Source organism: Nannobrachium achirus (genome assembly GCF_963921795.1).
Source record: "Nannobrachium achirus genome assembly, chromosome: 13".
Lineage (NCBI taxonomy): Eukaryota > Metazoa > Chordata > Actinopteri > Myctophiformes > Myctophidae > Nannobrachium > Nannobrachium achirus.
In genome coordinates this window covers 41,500,154-41,527,186 of record NC_137833.1, presented here as the reverse complement: position 1 = coordinate 41,527,186, position 27,033 = coordinate 41,500,154, and the positions used below count along the sequence as shown (strand labels likewise).

The 27,033-nt window shown below is 43.0% G+C and overlaps 1 protein-coding gene across 1 annotated transcript in view; it reads left to right on the top strand.

Annotated features, from left to right (window-relative positions):
* Positions 1-27,033, top strand: part of ttc27 (tetratricopeptide repeat domain 27) — a 205,266-nt gene that overhangs the window by 126,906 nt on the left and 51,327 nt on the right. The window contains exons 12-13 of the mRNA XM_080740212.1: positions 9,654-9,776; positions 23,177-23,404. Of these exons, the coding sequence (XP_080596338.1) occupies positions 9,654-9,776; positions 23,177-23,404 (351 nt within the window). The remainder of the gene's footprint in view (positions 1-9,653; positions 9,777-23,176; positions 23,405-27,033) is intronic.

The window sequence follows — 27,033 nt, the reverse complement described above, 5'->3', positions numbered from 1 at the left end:
CACCTTTTCACCACTAGAGGGCGCCCAATGGCCATAGAATCCTACATAGACAAGCGCTGGTATATGCACAAGCGGTGCGCAGCCATGACTCGCCTGAACACTTTCCTTTGTGCATGTACAGGAACAGGATGAAGTTAGCTTGAAGTTAGCTATTGGCTACCAAGCATTTTAGAAGCCCTATTTTCGGCGATTTAGCCATGATTAAACCTTGCACACCTCATGGATATGCATGGAACAGAGAAAATGAGCTCTAAAGATCCTGGATTGGAGTGGATGGTAATATCGGCGGCGCGACGCTCTCGCGGGCCGTGTAAACAGATGACGGCCGGCGGCCCGGCTCGAAAAAAAAAAAATGTATACATTTTTATTATTTTTTTCAAGCCGAACTAGTTCGGGATCGGCACCCTGATAAGGACAAATAAAGCCGAACTAGTTCGGGATTGGCACAGTAAGAGTTAAGAAATGCATTGAATGAACGCCGTCTTGCGTATTGCGCCCACGTTGTTGTCGTATCCTGCAACCAACGCTCCCGCAGGTATAATCTGCATTCCTAATGGAGGGTTCAGTGAGTTTGTCTGCCATGCCCATGCTGCCATGCTAGCACACAGTATCCAGGACACTAAATATCCTTTAGAACCTTTACAGCTTTACCTCTTCCATGGGCAGCCTCCATGCTAGCACACAATTTATAAGGGACGGATCACGATTTATCGCATTGTCGGCTTGCAAATCAGTTATTTTCCTCGTGAAATGATGTTGTGTAACAAAGTACAGTATGCATTGTTAGCTTCAAATATATATGTCATTATTTTAATCAGATCGTATATGCAAGATCACAAGAATTGCTCTAGTTAGACCAATAAGTCTCAATGAAACTGCCAAAGAAGATGTTCCGGAAATTCAATAGAAATGGGATCACAAAGAGCTCTAAAATGTACTGATGTTGCAACATTTCTTTTTACTTGATTAATTCCACTGGGTTTCACTCCCCCATTAAAAGAAAACAAATTGTAGTCAATCGAAGGCACAGCACAGTGTAATTTGGCAGTCACAGATTCATGAGCATGAATGCAGAGATAAGCTATACGTCTGTAAGGACAGACACTGGGCTTGGGTAGAGAGGACAGTTAAGGGACGTAGCACTATCTACAACCAGAGGCGGGAGAGAGATTTAGGCACGTAGTGTCAGAGATTGAAGGAGGAGGAGAGAAACGGAGGGATCGGTCGGGGAGGAGACATCGCCCAGGCGGCATGTAATAACTGAGAACAGCAATAAAGCTGGAATTGAAGGCCCTCTATTGCTGCCCGGGGAATTGAACGTGCGAGCAAGGCAAGAGGGGAAGAAGGGGCTGCAGTGATGCATTTTCTCCACACTAGAGAGATGCGTGCCCTGAATGCAACAAGGGCAAAAGAGCTGTGTGTGTGTGTGTGTGTGTGTGTGTGTGTGTGTGTGTGTGTGTGTGTGTGTGTGTGTGTGTGTGTGTGTGTGTGTGTGTGTGTGTGTGTGTGTGTGTGTTGTGTGTGTGTTGTGTACGAGGGGTTAGTTTTGTTTGATATTCTTTAGATATTTTCTTTCCTGTGATGAATAGCTCCATTAATTTCAAATTGTATTTCTTTTTTTTTTATCCCTCTGTATGTACATTTAAACAGTGGCTGTGACTCATAGAAAATTGTCCTTCTCTAGCACATTAACTAACCACTTGGCATCCCTGTTTTGGGCATAGCATTATGAGTGTTTTGTTTTTTTTAATCATTAAAGATTTTCAACACATAATTTAAAACGTTTTAAATAATGTCACAATTTCAGAAATAGTGAAAACGGGAGTCAAGTACGTCAGCTATTTTCGCTATTCTTTGTACAACAAAGTATATACTGTATAAGTAGTTAATTAAAGTGGTTAATTAATGCATGTATTGCTATATGCAACCTGGGCCGGGAAATATACTGTATACGCAGATATTATATAGATATTGTGATTTTTGAGACTTGCAATATCGTAGTATCGTTATATGCCATAATTGTTGTCTTTTCCTGTTTTTAATAACTTAAGACTTATTTTATTTATCTATTTCTTTAAAAGAAATTAAGAAAATAGATATTATAGTCACGGTAAGATATTATTATCACAATATCGGTTTATAAAGAAATATTAGGGTTTGTACATTTGATTTTGTCCGCATTGCAGCCCTAATGCAATCCTCCTCCTCCTGTTATTCAAGGTTACTCACGGGCCACAATCTGAAGGCTTCTCTGGTAATTGGAGTTAGGGCAAACTCCTATACTACAATACGGTGCTCCATGTGTGCTGTCATCTTCTGTAGACATTTGGCTGTTGCCGTTATCTCCTGCCTGCCAATGTTAACCCATTTTGACTGCTTTAACCAGTGAAAAATAGCAGATATACAAGCTCACAGCGCGGCACCGAGTGCCGCGCTGCGAGCTTGTAGATCTGCTATTTTGGAAAAAGTCATGAAAATGTGTGCAGATCTTTGAATATATATCTTTTCAAAGCGAACGTTTGTAACTCAAATTTTGCTTCTGGGGGGTCCCTGGAACTAGATATTTTGAGATGGGGGTCCGTGACCAAATACATATCATTTTGGGGGTCCTTCACATGAAAAGGTTTGAGAACCACTGACATAGTAGTCTCTCAAGAACAGACTAAGGCTAGGGCTACACCAAAATGACGGCGTCGTGCCGGCGTCGGACGCCGTCAAAAAATGAACCGGGGCGAATTTGAGCGTCCAACGCGGACGTTGACGTCGGCAGTGGAGCACCCTTCATTGATTAAAACGGGAGCGTTCCCTGCGTTGACGTTAACTGAGCTCCAGTTAGTGAAAAGGACCTTTTCTTTGACGATGGCTAGCCAGATTGTTGACACAGAAACATAGGTTTTTCAAAAAAACCTTAGAAGGATTCAAAAGACACTTATAGAATCGGGTCAAAATTCAAATGTTCACGATTTTTCAAAAATAGCAGATCTACAAGCTCGCAGCGCGGCACTCGGTGCCGCGCTGTGAGCTTGTATATCTGCTATTTTTCAATAGTTAAAGCATAAAATAATGATACACAAAATGTGGGCCCGTTCTAAATGGTTTAAGCCATGTCAGATGACATACAGTAGGTTAGCAGGCAGAGGAATAAATTGGTGTTTATTGGCTCCATCATTCCCCGGGCAGGGGATGGGATTTGTCAATCACCAGGGCAGGTTGTGTGGGCTTTACACGTGCATGTGCACGGGAAGACATGTCTCACACTACGACTCAGTGGTAAGCCAGGTGAACCACACTTGGTTGGCGCTTGGTTTCAAGGCTCAAAAATGTATAGCCATAGTAGCCAGTGGAATTTTACCTGTTTGCTTTTTGGTGAATTTGCAACATGACCGGTGCATACGTGTACGTCATGTACAGTGTGTCCCCTTAACACCTATTATTGTATGCAATTTGATAATAAACGTATATTACTCAAAATTGGTTTATAAACCTTGTCAAAAAATGACATGTTCCTTGAGAGAAACCTATTGCATGAGTTTTAGTCGTCAGTCAAACAATACACTAAAAAACATATAAAGAACAGCTATGAATTCAGTCAATGAAAAGTAGGGTCAATAAAAAATTATGCCTCCAGTAAATCAATAAAAATTGCGACTGTGACCCTCAGAGTAAAATGATCGCAGAGCGATAGAGTGAAGAGGAGAATCTAAAGCAGGCGTATTCCCATCCAAGTAGGGTGGTCTAAAAATAAACAAAGGTGAATCCACATGCCTTGTTTTTTGTTGACCACTAGGGTGGACTTTACTTGAGTGTGAAATTTGTGCTTGATTGGTGGATGTGTAGAGGTCACCCTGGACTTACACACAATACACCTTCGCGCCCACTTAATATTAGCAACAACCTACAAACACCCTAGCAACCGCATTGATGGGAAAAGATGGCAACACTTTGAATCGGAGCTTTATAAAAGTGTGCCATAGCTTCCTGGGGGTTTTGCACAAGGGTAGTTCTTCCATTTAACCATAGTGGTGCCCTGGAAATCTAAGTGGTGCCCTACCAACCTGTAGGAGGCGCTAGTGCAGAGACAGAGATGCCCTCCCCCTGCTGGCTTCATACCCACAAACATGGTGTTTCTTCAAACAGGTGTGCAGGTACGGGAGAGTGTTTTCTGCAGGTGATTCAGTCCGAGTGTATCAAAGGGTGCGTTCGGAAATGCGCACCGGGTGTGGTTAGGGTTAGGTTTAGGCCTAGTTTTACTGAGGTTAAGGTTAGGGTTAGGGTTAGGCATAGTTTTACTGAGGTTAGGGTTAGGATTAGGGTTAGGTTTAGGCACTCACTACACTGAGCACACACCCGGTGCGCATTTCCGAACGCACCCTTTGATACACTCGGACTGAATCGCCTGCAGAAAACACTCTCCCGTGCAGGTACTTGTCCCTGATTTCATTTTAGTTTGGTCAAAATGAAATACGAGTGAACACAATATAACTTATCCCCAGGATACACGCAACAAAACACATGCACCACCTGGGTGCCCGCAAAAGCACTCAAATCACATCTTTAGACGACTTCCTACGGCTGCCATGCACTAGGAACATGGTATTAACCCCCCATGGGTGTGAAAATGCTTATAATATTGCGCTTGGAGAGCATGTGGTCAATGTTGACCATGTGTCTCGTGTCATACAGTTAGTCCATTATCCAGCCGCCCATGTCTGACTCGCATGTGTGTGAAGCTTATCAAACAGCTTCAGGCACGATGGCATTGTTGGCTGAGCTCGAAGCCAAATTCAACGGGTTTTATTTGTCGCTCACTCATGCAAGTATGTGCAGTGAAATTTTGATTTGAAATGCTCTGCAGACATTGCTAAAATAAACAACAAAATAACGTTATATTTAAAAACAGGTTATAATTCAAGCAAAAAGAAAGTAAACACGCGTTGTGAGCTTGTTGTAGATAGGCTATTTCCAGCATGCAACCAAGTGTAAAATCTGGCATTACGTCATTACATCAAGGCCCACCAAAATACAGTCGACTAAAATCAAATGATATTTAATCGATTAAACTTAGACTAACGCTAAAACAAATTTAATTTAATTCAAAAGAATAAATAAACTAAATCAAAATTTGCCATCAAAATCAACTCTGTTCTGAGTCTATAGACAGTGTTTGCGTTCTTGGTGCCAAAAGTCTGCTCATTCATGTCACGTCTGTCTCCTTATAGACTGTCTTTCTATCGGTCGGAGTGACTCGCGCTGTGCTGTTCCCCTCGGCCAGTTGCGGTCCAGATAAATATCAAACATGTTTGAACATTTTCGGGTCGGTGCCGACCGTCCTGTGAACCAAGTCCGGAGGCTTAAGATTGGATCGTTTGAACCATACACACTGGAGGATAATTATGCAGAGATTCGCTCCCGATCGAGGCTGGGGTACCGCACGTCCCATGGTACTCTGGAGGGATGTTTCTGACCCTGAATCACCCCGGTTATCTTGTAGTCTGAGCCCAGCTTAAGTACCATGGGGCTCTGGTCAGAGAGCATACAGGACTCAGAGATGACTCAGTGATGGCATTTCAGGATTTTTATATAAGGTTGGTTGCACAAGACAGATGTGGATGAATGAATGAAGGCTACAGTATCTGAAATGAAATGCCTGAAATAAATACATGTGTATGACTATACTTATACAGTATGGATGCATATTACACTACGGAATGCACACACCTTACTGTATGTGCACTCAGCAATTAATGCACATAATGCATGCTTAATGTTTTTCATTTCCACTTTAGGTTAAGGCCTCATGAAACACACATAAGACAAGGGTAGCCTGGGATCAATACCATTTTCTGGTTTCTGATCCGGTCGGGTGCGGAAATAATATCTTTTTTTTTTTTTTACGTCATTCTGTTGTCAACTGTTCCGTTCAGAACCACCAGTACCATGCACCTCCAAAATGATTCACCTAGTTTATAACCTGTTCCTTCCACACGCTACGTCCAACCGGGAAAACTCCCCCCTGCCAGGTGAAAAGAAGCTGTTTGGACTCCTCATGCACTGAATGAAGAATGAATGAGGTCAGTCCGTTGCTCTCCCCAGGTTGGCAGAGGGAGTGTGGAGGCCAGGATTACATTAGACAATTGACACTGGCTGAAGGAAGGCCTCCACACGCATGACTGAACAGGCCATTTTGAGCTTTTTTGAGATTTAGAAATGTAATCAGATTGCTCAGGAAACACTCAAAAATATTTATTTCATATTTCCAAACGTCTCAAATGGTAGAAAAAAAAACAAGACTTGGCTTGTATGTTAAGGAAAAGTCATGAAAGGGCACATTTGTTGAGCGTTGCAATGCTGAGCAAAAGCGTGGAGACGATCGGTGCATAGATTAAACATTAAAACGGGCTAAGGAGGACTAGCGTTGAACACTGGTGGTCTGAATTGACCGCCAGTCTGTCCTTTATTCCCTTCACTCATCCATGTGTCTCCCATCTCAAAATAAATGTTTACGAAAGTGGCTGCAATGATTGCAACCACTTCACCTCGGGAGCTGCAATCAGATTGCTGATGAGCAGCTCCGTACAACTTATTTGCAAGTCTGGAACATACCTCCTGTCGAGACAGAGAGATAGGCAGAGACATAGAGAGATTCTGTGTCATAGTGACCTGGGGCTGAAAAGGAGCTTGATTATACCAAGAGTTTGAAGGTGTCATTAGCATATTGCAGTTAGCCAGGTAGCTGTGTGCATAGTCTACATACAGTGTTATGTTAGTGTTTGGGAAAAGGGGTAGAGTGTGGAAGAGATAGTGACAGTCAGTAACAGAGCCACGGTTTCCAATGTACTGTGTGTTCGCGTGCATTGCATTTGCATGCCATGTACCTGTATGAATTAGTATTTGGGCAGTAGAGTGCCTGGCTATCACCATCTCAGAGTTTATTGTAGAGATCTAGTCGCCTGGGGCCTTGGCTTGGCAGCAGCCACCGCTTGCCTGCCGCCAGCAGCATGCCAGTGCTATTGGACAGTGGGGATTTACTTGGTTTAGTGGCCAGCTGTAGTCCAGAGGTTTGGACGGTGCAAAGTGTCACACAATAGCTGTGTTTATGTGAGTTAGCTTGATTTAGCCTTGAATCAGTCTGTGTCTCTGAACCTGTATCTTTCCTGCCCCCTGCGCCAACCCGAATTTGTCCTCCTCGTTGGAGCGAGCAGGGAAACAAGGTCAACTGATCAGTTTTTTCCACTTCTTCTGCATAGTATAGAGTAGGTTGCCTAACCTTGATATTCTCTCTCGAATCTCACTCACACTTTGCACTGTTACCTTTCTGCACCTTTCCCTCTGTCTCTCACTGCCTGCTGTTGTATCTCTCGCTCTCTGTTTTCTTTTTTTATGGCGTGTCTCTGAGGGGCCGTCTAGGAGAGTGTGTACGTGTCAAAAAAGATTATATGTACATACTAGAGTTTACGGCCGCTACACAGGCCTCACACCTACGGCGTATATGGCATGCCCATATATGGGCTTATCGGTTGGTCGGCGGTTCTGGACAACTGGATATCCATATGTGCCTACTGTATACTGTATATGGATAGACATATCGGTCGGAATCAGTGATTCTGGACAGCCGCATATCCAATGACTCCGTGGCAGGCACCACGCTCCCCCGAGTTTTTAGTTTTTTGCACATAACAAAACAGAGTACTAAACATACCTGTGGATAGAACCAAAACTGAGACCTAGCTAAAATCCTAAAAGAAAACGATGGGCTGGCCAAAAGCAAAAGAGAGGAGAGTCTGGTGAGCCAAACACTATGAGGCCGCCGTCACACAAGACCCCCATATACTACCAAAACTAAATAAAGAAACTAAACTAACCAGTAGTGCTTACTACCACCAGGCCCATTATAACTGCACTGGAAAAAAATAGGAGCTAAGGGAACAAAAGGCTGGAGTTGTCTGCCGGGGTGCTGGAGAGAGAGAGAGTGAAAACTGGAAACAGCTCCTCTTGATAGGCTAAAGCCCTAATGAGTGCATGAGGGACAGCTGAGCATCCAGAGCTATACAATTGAGTGTGTAGCCATGGACGAGCCAACAGCCAACCTGCAGGAAGTGTAGACACTAAACCAGAGGACAGAGAAACATTACGTGAACAAATAAAATGTGCAATCACATAACATATGCATATGACCATATCTGAGGGGCAGTCATTTCGGAAGGCAGGGTTTTTCACTACTGCTAATATGATTTCTTTTTTTTTTTTTTTTTCTAAAATGAAAAAAGCCACAAATGCATCTCAAAATATCTAGGCTACATTTCACTTAAACGCCAGAGCATGTAAATAAGACTTTTTTTAATTAATGTGAGAGATCGTCAGGTCATTTGCAGCTTAGACATTTATTTAGAACTTGAATATCTCAAAAGTAGTATTTCAGCATGGCATCATTCTATAAGCCATATCTTCAAAACTGTTGGGTCAATCTCCACAACCAATATATCATTTTGTAGCTATGATCCCCAGCTTTCAAATGAAATGAAAAAATGAAAATGAGAAAAAATGCAATGACTAGCCGTCAGCCGCGCTGGGACACATATATGTGCATAGGGCTCAGATTAATATAGGATATATTATGTAGTAGCAGGTACAACGCATATTTAGAACGTTAGTATCATGTGTGCAAAGAATAAGAAATGCCACCGTGAGCGCAGTCTTGAGATATCTTGTGATGAAAGTGTGAAAGTGGACATTTTGGCTCATGGGTGGTGCTAGAGGACAGGCCATGGAGTCACCATGCTTTAGGGCAGTGTTGAGGACCCCCAAATTGGCACTTATTAGCCCGCGGACGCCCATTTGAAAATGAATGCCAGTGACCCTCATATAAGAGGAGATTTTTACAGCTCTAGTGTGATTTTCAACCATTTTGATTTCAGGGACCCCCAGTTTGACATGCATTAGGCTACGGACCTCCATTTATATCTCTGGAGACTCCAATTTATATTGTAAAATCAACGTTATTAACTCTTAAGAGTGTTGGGTTCCATTTGTACACTCTCAGAGTTACATACCCAATAAGGGTCCATTTGGTTTCTAACTGTCATTTAGCAAGGGACCCCCTGGAACTCCCTCAAGGACGGCTTTGAGAACCAATGCTTTAACGGAGCATGAAGGTGTACAGAAAATTCTATGGCAATCCAGCCAGTAGAGATCCTTTATTAAGCTTTGGACGAAGGCGTTGTACTGGCCAACCAACCGACATCGCCATCAGAGAACTACTGCCAGTGGAGCTACAATTACATAAATCGACGATAAGCGTGAGCACTTGAAAACCTGAAGTATTTCAGCCTTTCCGAAAGTACATGGAGAATGTAAATCTTGATGCAAAAGGCTCATACACCTTCACTTGCCTGAAGTTGGAAATGATATATGACTTGGGAGTCTGTGGTGGACTGGAGATAGATACAGTCAAACACTTACTTGTTTATCTAACTTAAGCCAGCTAATTGCACAAGTTTCCAATCATTTCTGCATGTATATGTGATGTGAAGTGTATGACGCGATACTTTGGCCCAGTTAGAAGGACCAATCGCCAGGAATTATTTGGAGCATGAGGGGGAAAGTTACAGTTTTGTTTTTTGTTTCTCTTCTCCTCTTATCTGGTGCGATTGTAGAAACAGCTGGCCAGCCTGCTGACAGACCTGGGCTGTACGGACTCAGCTCTGCTCATGTATGAGAAACTGGAACTGTGGGAGGACGTGGTTATCTGCTATGAGAGGCTTGGTCAACACGGCAAGGTAAACACCACACACACACACACACACACACACACACACACACACACACACACACACACACACACACACACACACACACAGATGGCAACAAACTTGCATAGATAAATAGAAAAACAAACACACACACACGCACGCACGCACGTGTACACACACACACACACACACACACACACACATACACATGCACAAATCCAAATAAACATACCTACAGTACACACAAACTCATTTGTGTGTGAATAAATGCAGGTATACATACTGTATGTACATGCACAACTTCTGCTTTTAGTATATAGGCTTCACACACAACACACACACACACACACACACACACACACACACACACACACACACACACACACACACACACACAAAGAAGTGACCACCCTGCCCTGTGGGAGCTGCAGCAGCCTCTTCGCAGTGTTCAGCTGAGGGACCATTTAATACCCAATGCTTCTCAGTGCAGACAAGCCCATTTTTCACACTGAATATGGCTGCTGTCACCACACGCATACACAAACGCACTTGCTCTCACTCACACACACACACACACACACACACACAAACACACACACACACACACACACACACACACACACACACACACACACACACACACACACACAAGCACCCACATCCGTCCATCCACCCACCCACACACAACCACAACACAGCAAGCAGGAAGCTCAAAGATGAGTTAATCTGATGTTGTGGTGTGGCAGAGCTGGCTCAATGGAGTGAATGCCCCCGTGTCCATCCTATTACCTGGCTATCTCCCTTCTCCTCCTCCCTAAATCCTTCCATCCATTCGTCCATCCGTCCATCGATGGGCTGCTGGGTACACCCGCTTATCTTCAGCTGTAGCCTAGCCTGGTCAGATGTGACAGACATCATTCACACAGGCTGAAGCCTGGGCAGCCTTTCCTCGATGGGTTATTAACCTGCCAGGCCCCAAATAATACCTGTGGGATGTCCTGTCCGCCACACAAAAACACGTGCACGCACACACACACATTTCGCTCACAAATGCAAATGCACACAGTCCCAGAGAGATAGGCAGGGGAAAAAAATGTATGTTTGAGTTGGACTGCATTCACACGCACTCTCTTAACGTGCCAGGACGTCATCCTGCAGTGTGCTGTCGAACAGCTGATTGATAAAACATCAGGGTTTTACTGATCTTATCATCTGATTAGGAAAAATACCGTGGACCTCGACTGTGTTTGGATTTAGCATCAGCAGTGATTGGTCGCAAAGGATTTCATTTCCCCACACCTTTTTCCTAAGAAATATAATCGTCACTGTCGGGCAGAAACCTTGTGTCCCCAAGTTTAAAATGTGTACGTTTCTTCTTAAAGTAAAGCCCTGCTTATCATACACGACTGTTGCACGAAGCTAGTGAAAACAGCCGCTCTACAAGCACACCTCGTGGTGCGAGGCCTTGTGTGCTTGTAGATCTGCTATTTCACTATTCCAAATCATATAAAAAATAAAACGGTTATGGACATACAAGGTTTCCACCCGACAACAACGATATGTTACCTGTACTAAATTAAAGCAAGTGAAAATAATGTCCAGTTCCTTGCATTTATGTTTTCATATTTAGAGATCACTAGCATTCTAGGCAGCTGAAGGGTGAAAGCAACAGAACCCAGACAGCAGAGATAACAAAATTATACTAGAATAAGCATAGAAGAACTATTGTTAAAACTAAGGAGGAACGATTGCCCTGCGATTGGCTAGTCTGTTGTTAGGACAACCGACCGACCAACGCTGTTACTTGGCCACTCCATGGCTCAGTCTGTCAGTCAGTCAGTCAATCAGTCAGTCAGTCAAAGACATGCCGTAGTGCTGGCCTGCCGGTTCAGCCAAAAGATCCATTGTGTCCCCCAGGTTGTTAGTGCCAGAGGATCTCTGGCACTGATCCGGACGTAATTAAATAAATGGCACCTATGATCAATTAAAAGGAGTGCCTCACTCTTCTGTAAAAAATGAGAGAAAATCATCCTGTGGCTTTCCTCCAACTGTGGTCATTTTCATCTCTCTTTTTGTCCATCACATGCTGTCACAGCGCGGCTGCGAGCTTGTAGATCTGCTATTTTTGAAAAATCGTGAAAATTTGAATTTTGACCCGATTCTATAAGTGTCTTTTGAATCCTTCTAAGGTTTTTTGAAAAACCTATGTTTCTATGTCAGCAATCTGGCCAGGCATCGTCAAATAAAAGGTCCTTTTCACTTAACTGGAGCTCAGTTAGTCTGTTCTTGAGAGACTACTATGTCAGTGATTCTCGAACCTTTTCATGTGAAGGACCCCCAAAATGATATTTATTTGGCCACGGACCCCCATCTCAAAATATCTAGTTCCAGGGACCACCCAGAAGCAAAATTCTAGTTCCAAACGTTCTCTTTAAAAATACATAATTCAAAGATTTTCACGACTTTTTCAAAAAATAGCAGATCTACAAGCTCGCAGCGCGGCACTCGGGGCCGCGCTGTGAGCTTGTATATCTGCTATTTTTCAATAGCTAAAGCAGTCAATAATTCTAGGCCTAAATGGGTTTAACCCATTCAGACCGTGTACACATTTTAGTGTATGGGAGGGGCTTACAGTACATGTACAGTATGTAGCAGCATATTTGTTTTTGTAGGCTAATTTTTGATTTAGGCCTAACTATAGGTTAGGCCTAAATGGGTTAAGTTTGACCATATTTCCACATTTAAGCATACACGAGGTTCGTTGTAAGCATCTTTGGTCGTTGAGCGTGACAAGGTCAAGGACAGCCATCTGGATTCTTGGCATTGTCCGAAAAATGTGGCTGTGCTGCGACTGTGCCACGATTATAATCAATATGAGACTACCGGCACGTAGAAATGAAGGTACAGTAAGGTCAATGTTTGTGTTGACAGAAACTAGTTTTACAGAAAAGATTACTGCAGCTATTTTACACGTGTTAAATTACTGGGAATACATCACTGTCTAGTCTTGTTGCAAACAGTTTTGTGAAAAATCTCCCTTCTGAGAATTACCAACCAAGTCTGGCCAAGTAAAGTCTGAGTCCAAATTTCACTTGCTTTCTAAATCTTATTTATTGTTTTATTCTTTTATTGAGGTGTAAACCTTTTCAACTGACATAGGTTGTATTCTCGTCTCACATTGTGACATATAAGACTCAATTCACTGTGTGACTGGGGGGATGATCACATTTTTCCCTTTTCCCCCGTTGCGGTGTGACATGAAATGAACGTATAAAAGATGGCCAAAGCACGCAGTGTGCAAGCACCTTTAGACTAACAATAAGCAGCCAAAATAGAGTGTCACCTCGTTCCAAGCTGCCTATATGTAGAGCTGTAATTGAATACTGCCCTGTCGCATAGAGTGAAGGAAGAAAATAACATCACATTTTCTTATCCATTCACTTGAGTACATCACTGGCCTCCTTGTAGAACCATATGACCAGACCTTTTATCTTTTAATGAGCTCAGGTCCCAGCGCAAAGTCTGAATTCACACTGTGTGTGAGGTTGGATTAAAACATTTAAGCGCTCCTTCCCTGTGACTTTATTTACATTTTATGGCGCAGAAAGTGTGTTAATTTAACACTCCAGAATTTGCCTTGTACTCTTTCCAATTTTCCACACTCCCTCCATTTCATGTGTAAAAGCAAAAACCACATTCAAACCAAGAACATGTAGATGTTATATTTGCGGTTAGCCATCAGGATGCCCCACAGTGGCAGGCGTTTGTGTTGCGACTGATGCCCGGGCCAAGTGCAGCGGTGCTGTCAGCGTGGCGGCAGAGAGGATGAGCTCCAGAAACATGAGGTAATGGCCTTCTGGTTGGTCCAGGCCTCAGATTGTCACATATCACAGTAGAGTGGGAATAGACTCTGAGGTGGTCAGCCTGCGTCTGTTCAGTCACTGACCCTGAAGCGGCGGGGGGGGGGGGGGGGGGGGGGGATGATTGTGAATCATCAGTAATATCTAGTTTCATTTACAGGCCCATTAAAACCTGAGGCTGATCATACAAATGCCTTCTAAACTCGATTTTCAAACACTTTCAATCAAAAATGTTCAAAGATAGCAGATGACTGCCACTGCTAAACTCTGAAATGACAATGATGCTTTCCCAGTTTTAATGGGCTAATCACCCATTTTGGTTAGATGAGCCTAGTCTTTGCCCTTTACTTGCTTTATTTATGAAATATAAGCTAAATTTAAACATGTTTTGTCATTCATACATTTTTCAGTAGGAAAGATTATATTTACCTACATCAGAACCAAATTCACTTCCGGTTGAGGCCAAATATATCAAACTCTAAGAAAGAAAAAAAGCGCTACAAGTTCCATTATTGAGACAAGTTGTCAGCTACTCCGCTTAATAATCGGCTACTTTCAGAGAAGAGATTTGGTTAGAGAAAAGGAGGGGTCTTAGTATAGACCCCTTGGGGTCAACAACTCCGGTCAACAACAGTTGACAGTACAAGTGATTAATTAATAAAGAGGCTGTGAATGTGCGTATACTCAACACGCACTGTACGTGTGAATACACTTAAAACAAAGTGCACTCCACTCCAGCAGCAATGGAGTGCTAATGAAAGCAGGTGGATTTACAGTATTGCAGTTTTTTTTCTTATCTGGACTTTCTTGGCTTTAATTGGATTTTGTCACTACTAGAAAAAGACTTAGCGACTTAGATTAGACATACTATATGGATTTTTGTAATATAGATTGTAACCATGGAAATACAATATGTGATGTAATTAGGGACTGCCCCGGGTGCCCCCTATAGGCAATGTATTAATTCTTAATAGGGTATAGTTAATGCATTGTGTAAAGCAGATGAAGCCCAGTGCGTGTTTGCAGGCTAGCACTTGCTTTTTACTTATGGCAATATAGCAGGCCCTGTGAGAAAGATTTTGGGGGAATTTAAACACAAACTTTAAAAAAAAATACCACATTATATAAGCTCATAACACACCGCATTGCGATTTTTATATTTATACACACACAGCACATAAAGTACACAAGCAATATGCTGCTTATATTATTGAACTCGCTGTCAAACACTCACAGCATGCACTGCACAGAGCAACCACTATCCCTACTACAGTATAGCTGGTATAAGCACAGAGATACAGGCAGTAGAGAATGCTTCCAGTGTAGAATTAGAGCTCCTCCACCAGGGATGGGACGATACACCATATTATCGTTTATCGTGATAAAAAAACACTCATGATAATCGTATCGTGGAGATTTAAAGGAGCTATAGTCAACTTTTTCTTGAAAAACGGATGCTAAAATAAAAATAATGTTTCGAAAATATTTTATAAAAAAATAAGCTTCATATATGTGTTTCAATTAAAAAATGACCACAAAAAGCGTAAAATAATGATAAAATAATCATTTTGGCCCTTTGTTTACATTTACAGGGCCCGTACTTTGTTTACATCCTAGTCTGTAGACTAGGATGTACACCTACAATGAAAAAGTTGACTATAGCTCCTTTAATGTATCGTGATATCGTCCTCCAAAAAATAGCCGATCTACAAGCTCACAACGCGTCGCGTTTGCGACGCGCTGTGAGCTTGTAGATCGGCTATTTTTTGGCAAATGTTCTGCCCCAGGATAATGGATTTTGATCATCGCGATAATATCGTAAATCGCGATTTCTTTGGTCACAATAATCAGTGATATGAAATGTTCATATGGTCCCATCCCTATCCTCCACACAGCCCTCACAGTGGAGCCCTCGTACCCAGTCTTCCAGGTGAGGCAGATTGACCTGCACTTGTCCCCAGGGGCGTCACAAGGGGTAGGAAAGTGGGACTGAGTTACCAGGGCCCAAGGTGGAGGGGCCCTAGTAACTTTAGCTATTGAAAAATAGCAGATATACAAGCTCACAGCGCGGCACCGAGTGCCGCGCTGCGAGCTCGTAGATCTGCTATTTTTGAAAAGTCGTGAAAATGTGCGCAAATCTTTGAATATATGTATTTTTTAAGTGAACATTTGTAACTCAAACTTTGCTTCTGGGGGGTCCCTGAAACTAAATATTTTGAGATGGGGGGTCCTTCACATGAAAAAGTTTGAGCAAACATAGGTTTCTTGGCACGCATTTTCACGACTTTTCAAAAATAGCAGATCTACAAGCTCGCAGCGCGGCACTCGGTGCCGCGCTGTGAGCTTGTATATCTGCTATTTTTCAATAGTTAACATTCATGGGGGGCCCGCAGTTAATCCTTGTACCCAGGGCCCAGAATTTGGTGTGACGCCCCTGCTTGTCCCCCACTCCCCTCTCTCTCTCTCTCTCTCTCTCTCTCTCCCAGGCCCCTGTGTGGGACGTGGTGCTGCCGGGGCCTCCCTTATTGAATTACAGCTTGTTTTGTCTCTCCCAATTTGATTACCCAGGTGCATTCGGCTCAATAATAAAAGTCCTCTGCTCCCAAACCATGTGGTGCCGAGGGGCGGCCAACACTCCATGTAACACGGGGAACAGAATAGCCAGGCAATCCATTTGTCTGGGAACGACTTGGTTTCGGTCCAGCGCCGCGTCTACTCTCCTTTTTGGACAAAACTTTCTGTTCTCATCTCTCTGTTCTCTGCAACACCCCCCCCTCCAACCCCCACCGACTCCACTTTCTAAATGTATCAGTCTGACCCAAGTACACCGCAGAAAGCCAATGAGGTGGAGACTGGAGACAGAACAGGAATACTGAAGTTATGCCGTCTCCGCTTCCTTCCTGATTTGTTATCTGCAAAACGCTGTCTGTCTGTTTTTATAGACGAATCCACGGAGCGGCAATCATTTAATTTTTTTTTTTTTTTTTTTCTTTTTCAGTATGTACCACTATTTCACTTTCATTTTCACGACTTGACAAATAGTAACATGGTTTGAATGACAGCCGTAATGGGTATGTTAGATTGTCTTGGTTTGATGCACTTTGCTTCTCCGCCCAGTGTTTAGACCAATCAGAGGAATGCACAAAGATATGCTCATAGTTACACAGAGGGAAACGTACACAGACACAATTGTTTCTCAGTCTGGGATTACAATATCATTGCATCATCTTTAATTATCATATTGTTTGGTTGGTCTGGATTTATCAATCATTAATCCCTAATTGGAAAATGCATTGTCACTTATATTACAAACGCAATGCTGATCATTTATTTTTTAAATGCATTATAAAGTAAAAGTGAAATGGCCTCCAGAACAAGACAGCTCGATGTGGACATACAATGCACAAAGCGGTTTGTGTTCGTGATGGGTGCAGGTCACACATCTGTTCACTTGGTTCAGCAGTGCAAATGTCAGAAGGCTAACTACTACAGCGTGCATTAACATTTACTAATAGTGTTTGTCAGACCTTGATGTCCATATTGGCACACCACAAGCTATTACTTAACTTATGTCACATACAACATAGACATGTGTCTTGATGCAAAAGAAAAGGTGGTTCATTACTAATGTTGTTGTCCAAGGCAAAGCATGCACCAAAAAATACATTTGTACAGGTGCTGGATAACAATATGTACGATGAAAAGAAGAAGGGAAGTCTGCACACTGCAGTGAAGCGCCCCGGATATATAACTTAAATGAGGACAACGCAACATGGGTCTGATGTTATATCCTGGGAGCATCATTGCAGTGTGCGTACTTCCATCCTTCTTCTCATCACTTACAGTATGTTAACCACCTAAACCCTATATAATATATTATGATGTACAACAAATTAGGATTTTTCTTTTTACACAATGTTCGCCCATTTATGACATGCTCAGACGTGGGCATGTGGTTAATAGCCTAGTCTAAAACAGAGGTTTGTGAGATGGATGTCTGACACCTCTGCAATGCCCCACGCCCCTGCTCTGTAGACAGTGAATCCATTCACACAAACGGGACGTTCATCACCCATAAATGTTATTCAATTTCGTGAAATATTCAAAGCTTGATTGGATTTCCCCCCGCTGTGTGCCAACGCCGTGTGGAAAGTTATGCTCATCTTGCATTAAAGAGCCCCAACTTGCACCGCAGGACAAGGCCCATTTAGAAAGGCAACAGATATAGCCAAGGGCTGATTCCACTCTAGACCCTTTATAGCAAAGGGTCAGTGAGTGCACTGTGTGTTCAAACCAGCACAATAAGCCTGTCTGTGTTTCAGCGAACTTAAAGAAATCCTGAATGCCCCAAGTCCCCCCCCCCCCCCCCAACACGCACACACACCTAGGGTTGCCAACTCCCAGAGTTTCAAATACGGGACACTTTCTAAGGAGACATGCGCCGCCAAAGGCGGCGCCGAAAAATCGGATATCTTCGGTTATAAAGTTGGCTAAAACGAGTATTTTCCTATATTAAATCATATTTTTCCTTTCACAATATTAATTTGGGTGTCTTTGGGGCGAAAAATCGGATATTTTTGGTTATAAATTGGCTAAAACGGGTATTTTCCTCTATTAAATCATATTTTTCCTTTCACAATATTAATTCGGGTGTCTTTGGGCCAGCTAACCTATTACCTTAAAATCATGTAGTGTAGTCCTATATTGTATTTCTCTCAATTTTCCAAAACATATCGCCTAGGTCTACCTGGTCCTAATGTGCCCACTCTCTGGTTACCCAACACTAGTTTAATCATATTGGCATACAGCAATAACCATTAGGTTTTAAAAACAAAATCAACGCATGCTTATTTCACATACCAGCCTGTCTGGGGTCGCTTTAGTTGGCAGACAAGATAACTGTAGTGTTCCCAGGAATACCAATATCCATGGCTTATTTTCTGTTGCTTGCCTGCTTTTTCACCTTTTTGTTTAGCCTATCACCTATCATAGATTCATGTCTAATATGTTTGTACACAATCTTCTGGCACACGTTTTTTTTTAAGACATTAAACAATGTTCTGAGCCGAGCACTGTCGTATGGTCGCTCGCACGCACTCGTATCGTCTCTCGCAGGCAACTTGTGGAGTGAACCTACAGCCCATGCTTGGGAAGGGAGTGTGTAGGGGGCGGAGACTGTGTCTTAGCAACACTGTGTTAATAAGCCAATCAGCTGCTTACAAACAGCGCAGCGCCTCTCACAGCAATGGGATGCAGCACTTGTCGTCTCAGAGGAGAGCAGAGTGGAAGTGGAAGCTCTCTGACAGGCAGAATCGCTGTCATTTCTCAATTAAATCATCCCTTCATTCATATTTATCCCCCAACCTTAAAATACGGGACAAAGAGCGTCCCGTTTCAGTTCAATACGGGACACTTCTTTTAGTTTCCAAAAAAGGGACGATCCCGTATTTTACGGGACGGTTGGTAACCCTACACACACCTCTCTCTCCCTCCCTCTCTCTCTCTCTCCTCTCACTTACTTTCCTTCTGTCTTTTCTCTTCTCCTTCGCCCTCCTTCTCTCTCTCCCCTCTGCTTCTATCCGAGAAGACGCACACGAGGCATTGCAACTAGTGGCTTCCTTCCAAGGTCATAAAATCAGACCTCCTTCCCCCTGCTTTATTCTCTCTTGAAAGGCAAAGTGAAGCTCATGTGTTCCTTTCCATTCAGACGGTCCGTCTCAGACAAGCTCATTGTCCGGTCATGCTTTTGGCCGTACAGAACATGTCAAGGACGGCCTGATGAAAGCCATAGCTAATCAGCTAATTCGCTGTAAGTAGTTGACTTTTCGCATTGATGTCTTGGCATCTGGAATAATCTTTTATCATGAGCGTACTCCTAAGTGACAATAATTCTCTTGGCTGTCGTCTGCAAAGAACAAAAAAAACTTCAGCTGCAATCACAGAAGTACAGTATGACGTATGGGCACACGGTATGTGCACGGTGACATGTTCTATCAACCTGGAACATAAATCATGTACCTGCATAGTAAAAACTCTTGCGTAAGTGCTCTGGCCGAGGGCTCATTTATACACAGTCGTATGACACATGCATACCATAAACACAGACGGAGGTTTCTGGAATGTAGAAATGGATTGGACAGTAGAGAGAAATAGTAAGACACATGTTGAGACGTCATAGGAACCTGAACTCATGATATTGTGAGACCCACAAGGAGCATAATGGTCACTGTAGTAACTGGCAGCACCACCAGAAAACTGCTTTAAATCCCTAAGGTTCATTGTCTCCGCCAAGTCTCCGCGGAGACTTTTTTCGCTCATGTCCGTCCTTTTATCTGTTATAGCGCCGCCAGTAGACCATTTTTTGTGCATTTGATATTACTCCCACAGATTTTGACCAAACCTCATGCAAATCGGTACACATTATCCCTATAGTCATGTGATCAAGACGTATTCAGATTTTTGAGCATCGATAACCGCTCCTACGTCTGGTTCTGTGTGTAGGTCCCTATGTATGTATGAGTGTCCGTATGAGTATCTGTATGAGCACGAGACCAACGTCACACAAGACTAACGTCGTAGAAAGTATGCAGAGATCGACATCACCACAGCTGATGTCACAGACAGAACGGCCCATGCAAGGAGGAGATATGCACGTGTGTCGTGTTTGATACCATCCGTAGTGAGCACCGCTTACTTTGCACTGTTGCCATTTTCATATTCCATCCTGATTGGCAACGATTGGCTTCCACAGTTTGCATGTGGCTCGTTTTGCACAAAATGCCACAAATCATGAATGAAGCGTCCAATTGCTGTGATGCGCCGATGCTACCCTATATTTTTTAATCAGGCTCATGGTGGCACTATAAGAGGCCAATTCACATTTTGGCCTATAACCCTTGAAGGTCATACAATCAAAGTTATTTTAGATCTCCGGGACACTCAGAACCCCATTAATTAGACTTAACATGGCGGAACACACGCTAGTATCACACCTTTCTCATGACATTCAGAGAGGATTTTGGTGAAGGCCAGTTGAGTTAATTCCCTCAGCACAGGCAGATTTGTGTTCTCTGAAAAGAAAGGCAACTTGTTTAATCTTCAATAGTAATTTGATCAGGCATAGCATGTTTGATAGAGATATATATACTGATGGAAACTAGGTTCTTCTGTGGACGGTTTCCATATCGGAGACAAGTTTGAGTTGTACTGTATGACATTGACAACTGAAAGGGCGCCTGTTAGGATGATGTACAGAATATAGTTCCTGACAGATTAGATAGATGGGTGATGCAGTACAATTGTGTTTGGGAGATTATGGTGACTAATTTACTTCATGAAGAAGCAGAGCCTTAACCTCCAATCATTTTTATACCCTATATCAGGGGTCTTCAACATTTTCAGGCCAAGTCCTTAGCTGAGAGAAAGATGAAGCATAACGTAAAGAAATGTGTTGCAGATTTAAAATGTTCATGGATTTCTTATACAGCTTGGACTTGTTTGACAGCACTATCATCTGTTGGATTAATCTATTCAACCAATTGAACTGTCAATACCTACTAGTCTGCTCTTCTTTTCCATCCACACCAAACCTCTGTGCCAAAAAATAGCCAATCTACAAGCTCACAACGCCCCCAGCGTGAGGCGTTGTGAGCTTGTAGATCGGCTATTTTTTGGCTAATGTTCCACTAAGAATAGGGATGCTAGGGTTCAAGTGATTAATGTAAAAAACGTGATCCTATCACACAAATATTTGGCGGCCCCCCTGTAGTAACTCTGAGGACCCCCTAGGGGTCCCGGACCCCCTGTTGAAGACCCCTGCCCTATATAACAAACAATCTGTTTACAATCTGACAACCACCTTAGTCTGTCAGATTTTCCACTTGGCATACAGTACAGTAGATGTTTTTTATTTTATTTTTCCTGGTACAGTAGAGAATATTGATTGGTGGGCTTGACCCAAACAGCCAGCGGCACACATCACGATCTCAACTCAAACGAGGGATCTTGAGTCCACTCGTTGTTCTTCGCACACAGCAGTGTTTTCAGCCTCTGGGAATAGACTCTGCTGAAGAGCAGGTGTATACATAGTTTTGGTTTGCCCTGAACAATTTGCTTTCACAGGAAAGTATTATGGGTAGTTAAAAACCAGTCTAGTGTAAGGACCAAGAAGTGCACTTGTTCTTCAGGTCATCTGTTGGTCACTGTACTTCTTTCTTCTGTGGCTTTGTATTCATCTCTCTCCAACCTTGTTCATAACTTTCTCTTTCTCTTCACAGATGTAAACTTTTTTTTCCTTTTCTCAATAGGCTATATGCACACCAGCCATTTTGGAGAGAAGTTGGGTCTCTTCGCACTTCCTTCACAGGTGTTACCAATAATACTAATGAAGGCTCTGTTCCATTCTGGTCAAACAGAGTCAGTGAGCATGTTGGCTCACTGGAAAAACTCTGCTACACCAGTGGGTCTCAAAGTGTGGTCCAGGGACCCTCATGGTTCCTTGGGGGTTCTAAATGGACTCTTAAAAGGTTTGGAACTCTGAGAGTGTACACTCTCGAGAGTTATGGGGGTATTTGAGAACCACTGTGCTACATGAAATGGAGCAGAGCATGACCGGGCCTTAGCATCATTGGTAACACCTTTGAAGGAAGTGAGAAGAAACCCAACCTCCCTTCCAAAATGGCTGCTGTGGCATGTAGCCTATTCTCTCCTTTCCCTGTTGTGTTCTCTGTCTACATCACGTTTCCCTTCTGCACACTCCTTCCTGCTCCCCTTTGCTTGTTCCGCTCCACTGCCCTTTCTCTCATCCTCCTCTCCTGACACCATCAGCAGCATCCACCCCATAATCCATCTCAGTCTGTACCCCTCTCTCCTCTCACATCTTTATGTCCTCCCTTCTTGGCCCAACTCTCTTCTGCCCTCTTCTACTAAACTCTCCCCCTTACAACTATCTGTTCCACCCAGCCTTTTCCCACAAATATTCTCTCTCTCTCATTCGTCATTCTATGGTCTTGGACCTCCCTTCCTCACGTTTATCCTGGAAACCATTTTTTAGGGCATTTCATAGGCAAAGCATGTTTTTTAAATCTTCATCGTTTTATTCTTTGTCAAAGGTGTGTTAACACTGATGTTTGGCACCTAGTAAGATCGGTATCGTTCAATGTTGTTTTTGACAGCAAATTTTGATTTAGTTTTAGTCATAGTCTTTTGAATAAAATGTAATTTAGTTTTAGTCATAATTTAGTCACCTGAAAAGTTTTAGTTTTAGTCTAATTTTATCATAAGATTTTAGATTTGGTTGCATGCTGAAAATAGCCGATCTACAAGCTCACTGTGAGCTGGTAGATCTGCTATTTTCAGCATGCAACACCTGATAGCAACCAAACATAAAATGACTTTCTCTTCCACTAGTCCCCCTCCTAACGTTTTAGTCTAGTTTTTATTTTGTTGATGAAATTGTCAACATTTTTCGTCATAGCTTTAGTCGACTAAATCTACACTGGTATTGTTACTATGGAGACGTGACGTTATTGGTTATTGATGGCGGTATGTTGTGTTTGTGTGTCCCAGGCGGAGGAGATCCTGCGGAGGGAGCTGGAGAAGAAGGAGACTCCTAGTCTGTATTGTCTGCTGGGAGATGTCTTAAGGGAGCATCAGTACTATGACCGGGCCTGGGAGGTCTCGGGTGGGCGCAGCGCCCGTGCCATGCGCTCCAAAGCCCTGCTGCACCTGCGCAACAAGGAGTTCCAGCAGTGCGTGGACTGCTTCGAGCAGTCTGTCCGCATCAACCCCTTACAGGTACTGTACAAACACTGAGCTACTGTACAAGAACATGGATGAATAACGTAATAATACATAACCAGCCCTTGTTGGCGGTCCGTAACCATTAACTGATTAAAATTTTCTGTTTAGAATGGACAAAATGTCTGTGACTCAAATGTCCGGTCCCAAATGAACACCCATCAGGACTGCATTCGCGGTCATGGAACTACTACAGGAACCCAGTATCCTGGTAAATGTAGTGAGTAAATTGGAGACTATCCTCTACTCTGGCCGGTGGAAAAGCATTTCTGGATAGGTGTGCTGTCACAAATCACAATCTCCTAGATATGCCCTGGTGCGTCATGCGCATCGCGTAATTGTCTCAGTCATCAAGCCATGCAATTCTTGATGGGTCCAAAGCTAAAATACTAATTTGGATCATAATTTTATTCTGCAAAAATACATGAAAATCAGATTAGCTTGTCAACTTACTGAAGTCTGCAAGGTTCCTTATCTTTCTGTGTTACGTGTGTAAGGTAGCAATCATAAAGCAATTTGCAGGTTCGTTATGTGGTGTCATTTTAGGGGGAACAAAGTACCCTCCCCAACAAAAACACACAAAACTTGAAAAGTGCACTCCTTGGAACGCAGGTGTCCGCCAGGTCAGGTTGCCTACCCAGGTTTCGCAAACTTTGAAAGTCAGTCATAACCAATCAGAATGGAATATGAAAAATCTGAATGATACATGTTGATCGCATGACTCCAGAGACAATGTGTTTGAATGTGTGCGGGCTTTGGTCAAAATGTGTAGGAGTAGTAGCAAAAAGTATGTTTTGAAGAAAATTCTAAATTCCTGAAAATCTTGTCCTGTGCAAATGGGCATGCCTTCGATGGGTTGTGCCATGATCCAAGGACGTGAAGTGGCCTGTTATAGCGCCACCATGAGGGTGATTTGAGAAATGTGGGGCAGAGGTTCTTCCTTGGCCTACATTCATGTGCATGCAAAGCTTTACGTTGACCGGTCCAACGGTGCCAGAGATTAGCTGCTCAAAGTCAGACAGGCAGACACACACATATACACACACACACACACACACACACACACACACACACACACACACACACACCGATGGACAGATGGACAGATGGAGGGACGGGAGCCAAAGACCTGAAGCCAATTCTACAACTGCCCTCTAAATCAGTGATTCTCAAACTTTTTGGTAATTCAAAATTATGCAAGATTTTTCAAACATTCATCCAAAATAGCAGATGTACAAGAGTGAAGCACTGGGAGCTTGTAGATCGCCAACGCTAAAATCTAAAATGACACAGATGCTTTTAACCGATAGTACTGTATTAATCAATCAAAAATTATTATTGTCAGTTAATGGTTAAACTGTGAATTATTACCATCGCTCCAATAAATGTATGCACAATGCACACTGTCACTTTGTTTTTGCATTCTCTACCTCATCATATAGTCTCACACACGCGCATACATGCTCGCACGCGCGCGCACACACACACACACATTAATTTAATCCATCTTTCTGTTCCACCCACATCATCTTATATGCTCTCTATCTTGCTCTTACACAAATACACATTCTCATCGCACACATACAGTATATTGCAGCTCATTTGCTCATACACATTGAAATGTGGCGCAGCAGTACAATCAATATTCATTAGACAGTCTTATCCAATCCAAAAGGCTAAATCTTTGCAAACATTGCGAAGAGCATAGCGGAACGGCAGTCCTACAATCATTTCCATCTAATTCAAACAATTTCAGTGAGTAATTATTTATAAATGCCAACACTATGCCGTGTTCCAATATAGATCTTTTTTTCTTTTTCTTTCTTTTTTCCCCCAATAAGAAAACACAGAGATGCGTTTTCACGATGTGGTAAGATGCGTGTAAATCCAAACGTGCTACATGGATAATAATTGTGAGATTTTTTTTTTTTATGTTTTTAAAGACACTCCACCAATCGGATGGAGTGCATTGATAAGGCAGAAATGTAACCCAACACACATTGCAGACAATGCGCGCACACACACACACACACACACACACACACACGCACACACACACACACACACATCACAGGCAACACACACATATCGTCACTGTCGGGCAGAAACCTTGTATCTCCAAGTTTCAAATTTGTATGCAAAGTAAAGCCCTGCTTCATAATACAAGGCTGTCGCACAAAGGTAGTGAAAACATCAACAGGTAGTGCAAGGTAGTGCAAGCATCGCGAGGCGTTGTTTGCTTGTAGATCTGCTGTTTTCACTAGTTTAGTACATTTTATAGATGATCAATACAAAACGAACGGTTTTGGACATGCAAGGTTTCCACCCGACAACGACGATATGTGCTGTGTGTTTCAGGCTCTGAGGAAGTGGTGTCTGGGATTTTGTCGCTACCCAAGTCTGCTTCTATCTCACATGTGTCAGCCAGGCTGCAGCCTCTGCACACTGACTGTAAATGTCAGAGTGTAACAATGTACCCATGAAAAAGACCCATCTGGGTTGATTTTTTTTTTTACAATCACGGAGTAAATTAACCCTGAGAATTTTACTGTTGCCAGAGCAAAATGGAGGAGATGATTGGCCAGAAAGGTAATGGTGAGGAACGGAGATTTGGGGGAGAGAGAGAGAGAGAGAGAGAGAGAGAGAGAGAGAGAGAGAGAGAGAGAGAGAGAGAGAGAGAGAGAGAGAGAGAGAGAGAGAGAGAGAGAGAGAGAGAGAGAGAGAGAGAGAGAGAGAGAGAGAGAGAGAGAGAGAGAGAGAGGGGTTTAAAACTATGCAACATGAAAGTACAAAAATGTCTTATTTACAGTAAGTAAAGTAAAAGTACGAAAGTATACATACAGTATATAGTTAGTGAGAACTCTGCCATCCACTTGAACAATTTTTTAAACTATGCTATTAGAGTTCTAGTGCTCAGTGTGAATGGCCCTTTAGTCTAGTGAAAGTGGCATTGAGTCCTGTGAAGGGGAGAGGAGTAGGAGTTCAGTGTCCCTCTGGGGAGTGGAGGGAAGTGAGCCGAGTTCCTGTTGTCCTGCACTCTTCTGGCCTCTGTCTTTACTTCATTGAATGGGTCATCCCTTAATAGGAAGTCAGAAATTAACATGTTTGGCCACGGTGACCTGGGCTGTCATGTTTGCAGCCAGTGTTGTTGATGAAGTTACAGAGGCTTTCCGGTAGCCGGGCTAAAGCCCTTTGCACACAGGCGCGTTTAACCGCACGGATAAAACGGACAATATCATTTTTTGAAAAGAAAACAATGATTCTCTATGACCTCATGCACACCGGCTCCGAATTAGCCGTGCGACGAGTGGCTGCAGCCGTGCGTTTTTTTCTCGATCGAAACCAGTTCGATTCGTGTGTCTTGTCGCATGCGGTAAAAAACTCATCACTCCTTTTATGACTCCTTTTTGGATCCGCAGCGCCGATTCCGCACAGCCTTGCACACCAAATCCAATGCGTTTTATTCATGCCGCAAACGAAAAAAACGCAACTGTCCTGTGTGCAAAGGGCTTAACGCTTTGACTTGGTATAATACAGATGATGATGCAGGTGTTAAGGGCACTGCAGACACACAGAGCGCATACTCACAAATCTCTCTCTCTCTCTCTCTCTCTGCCTCTCGCTCG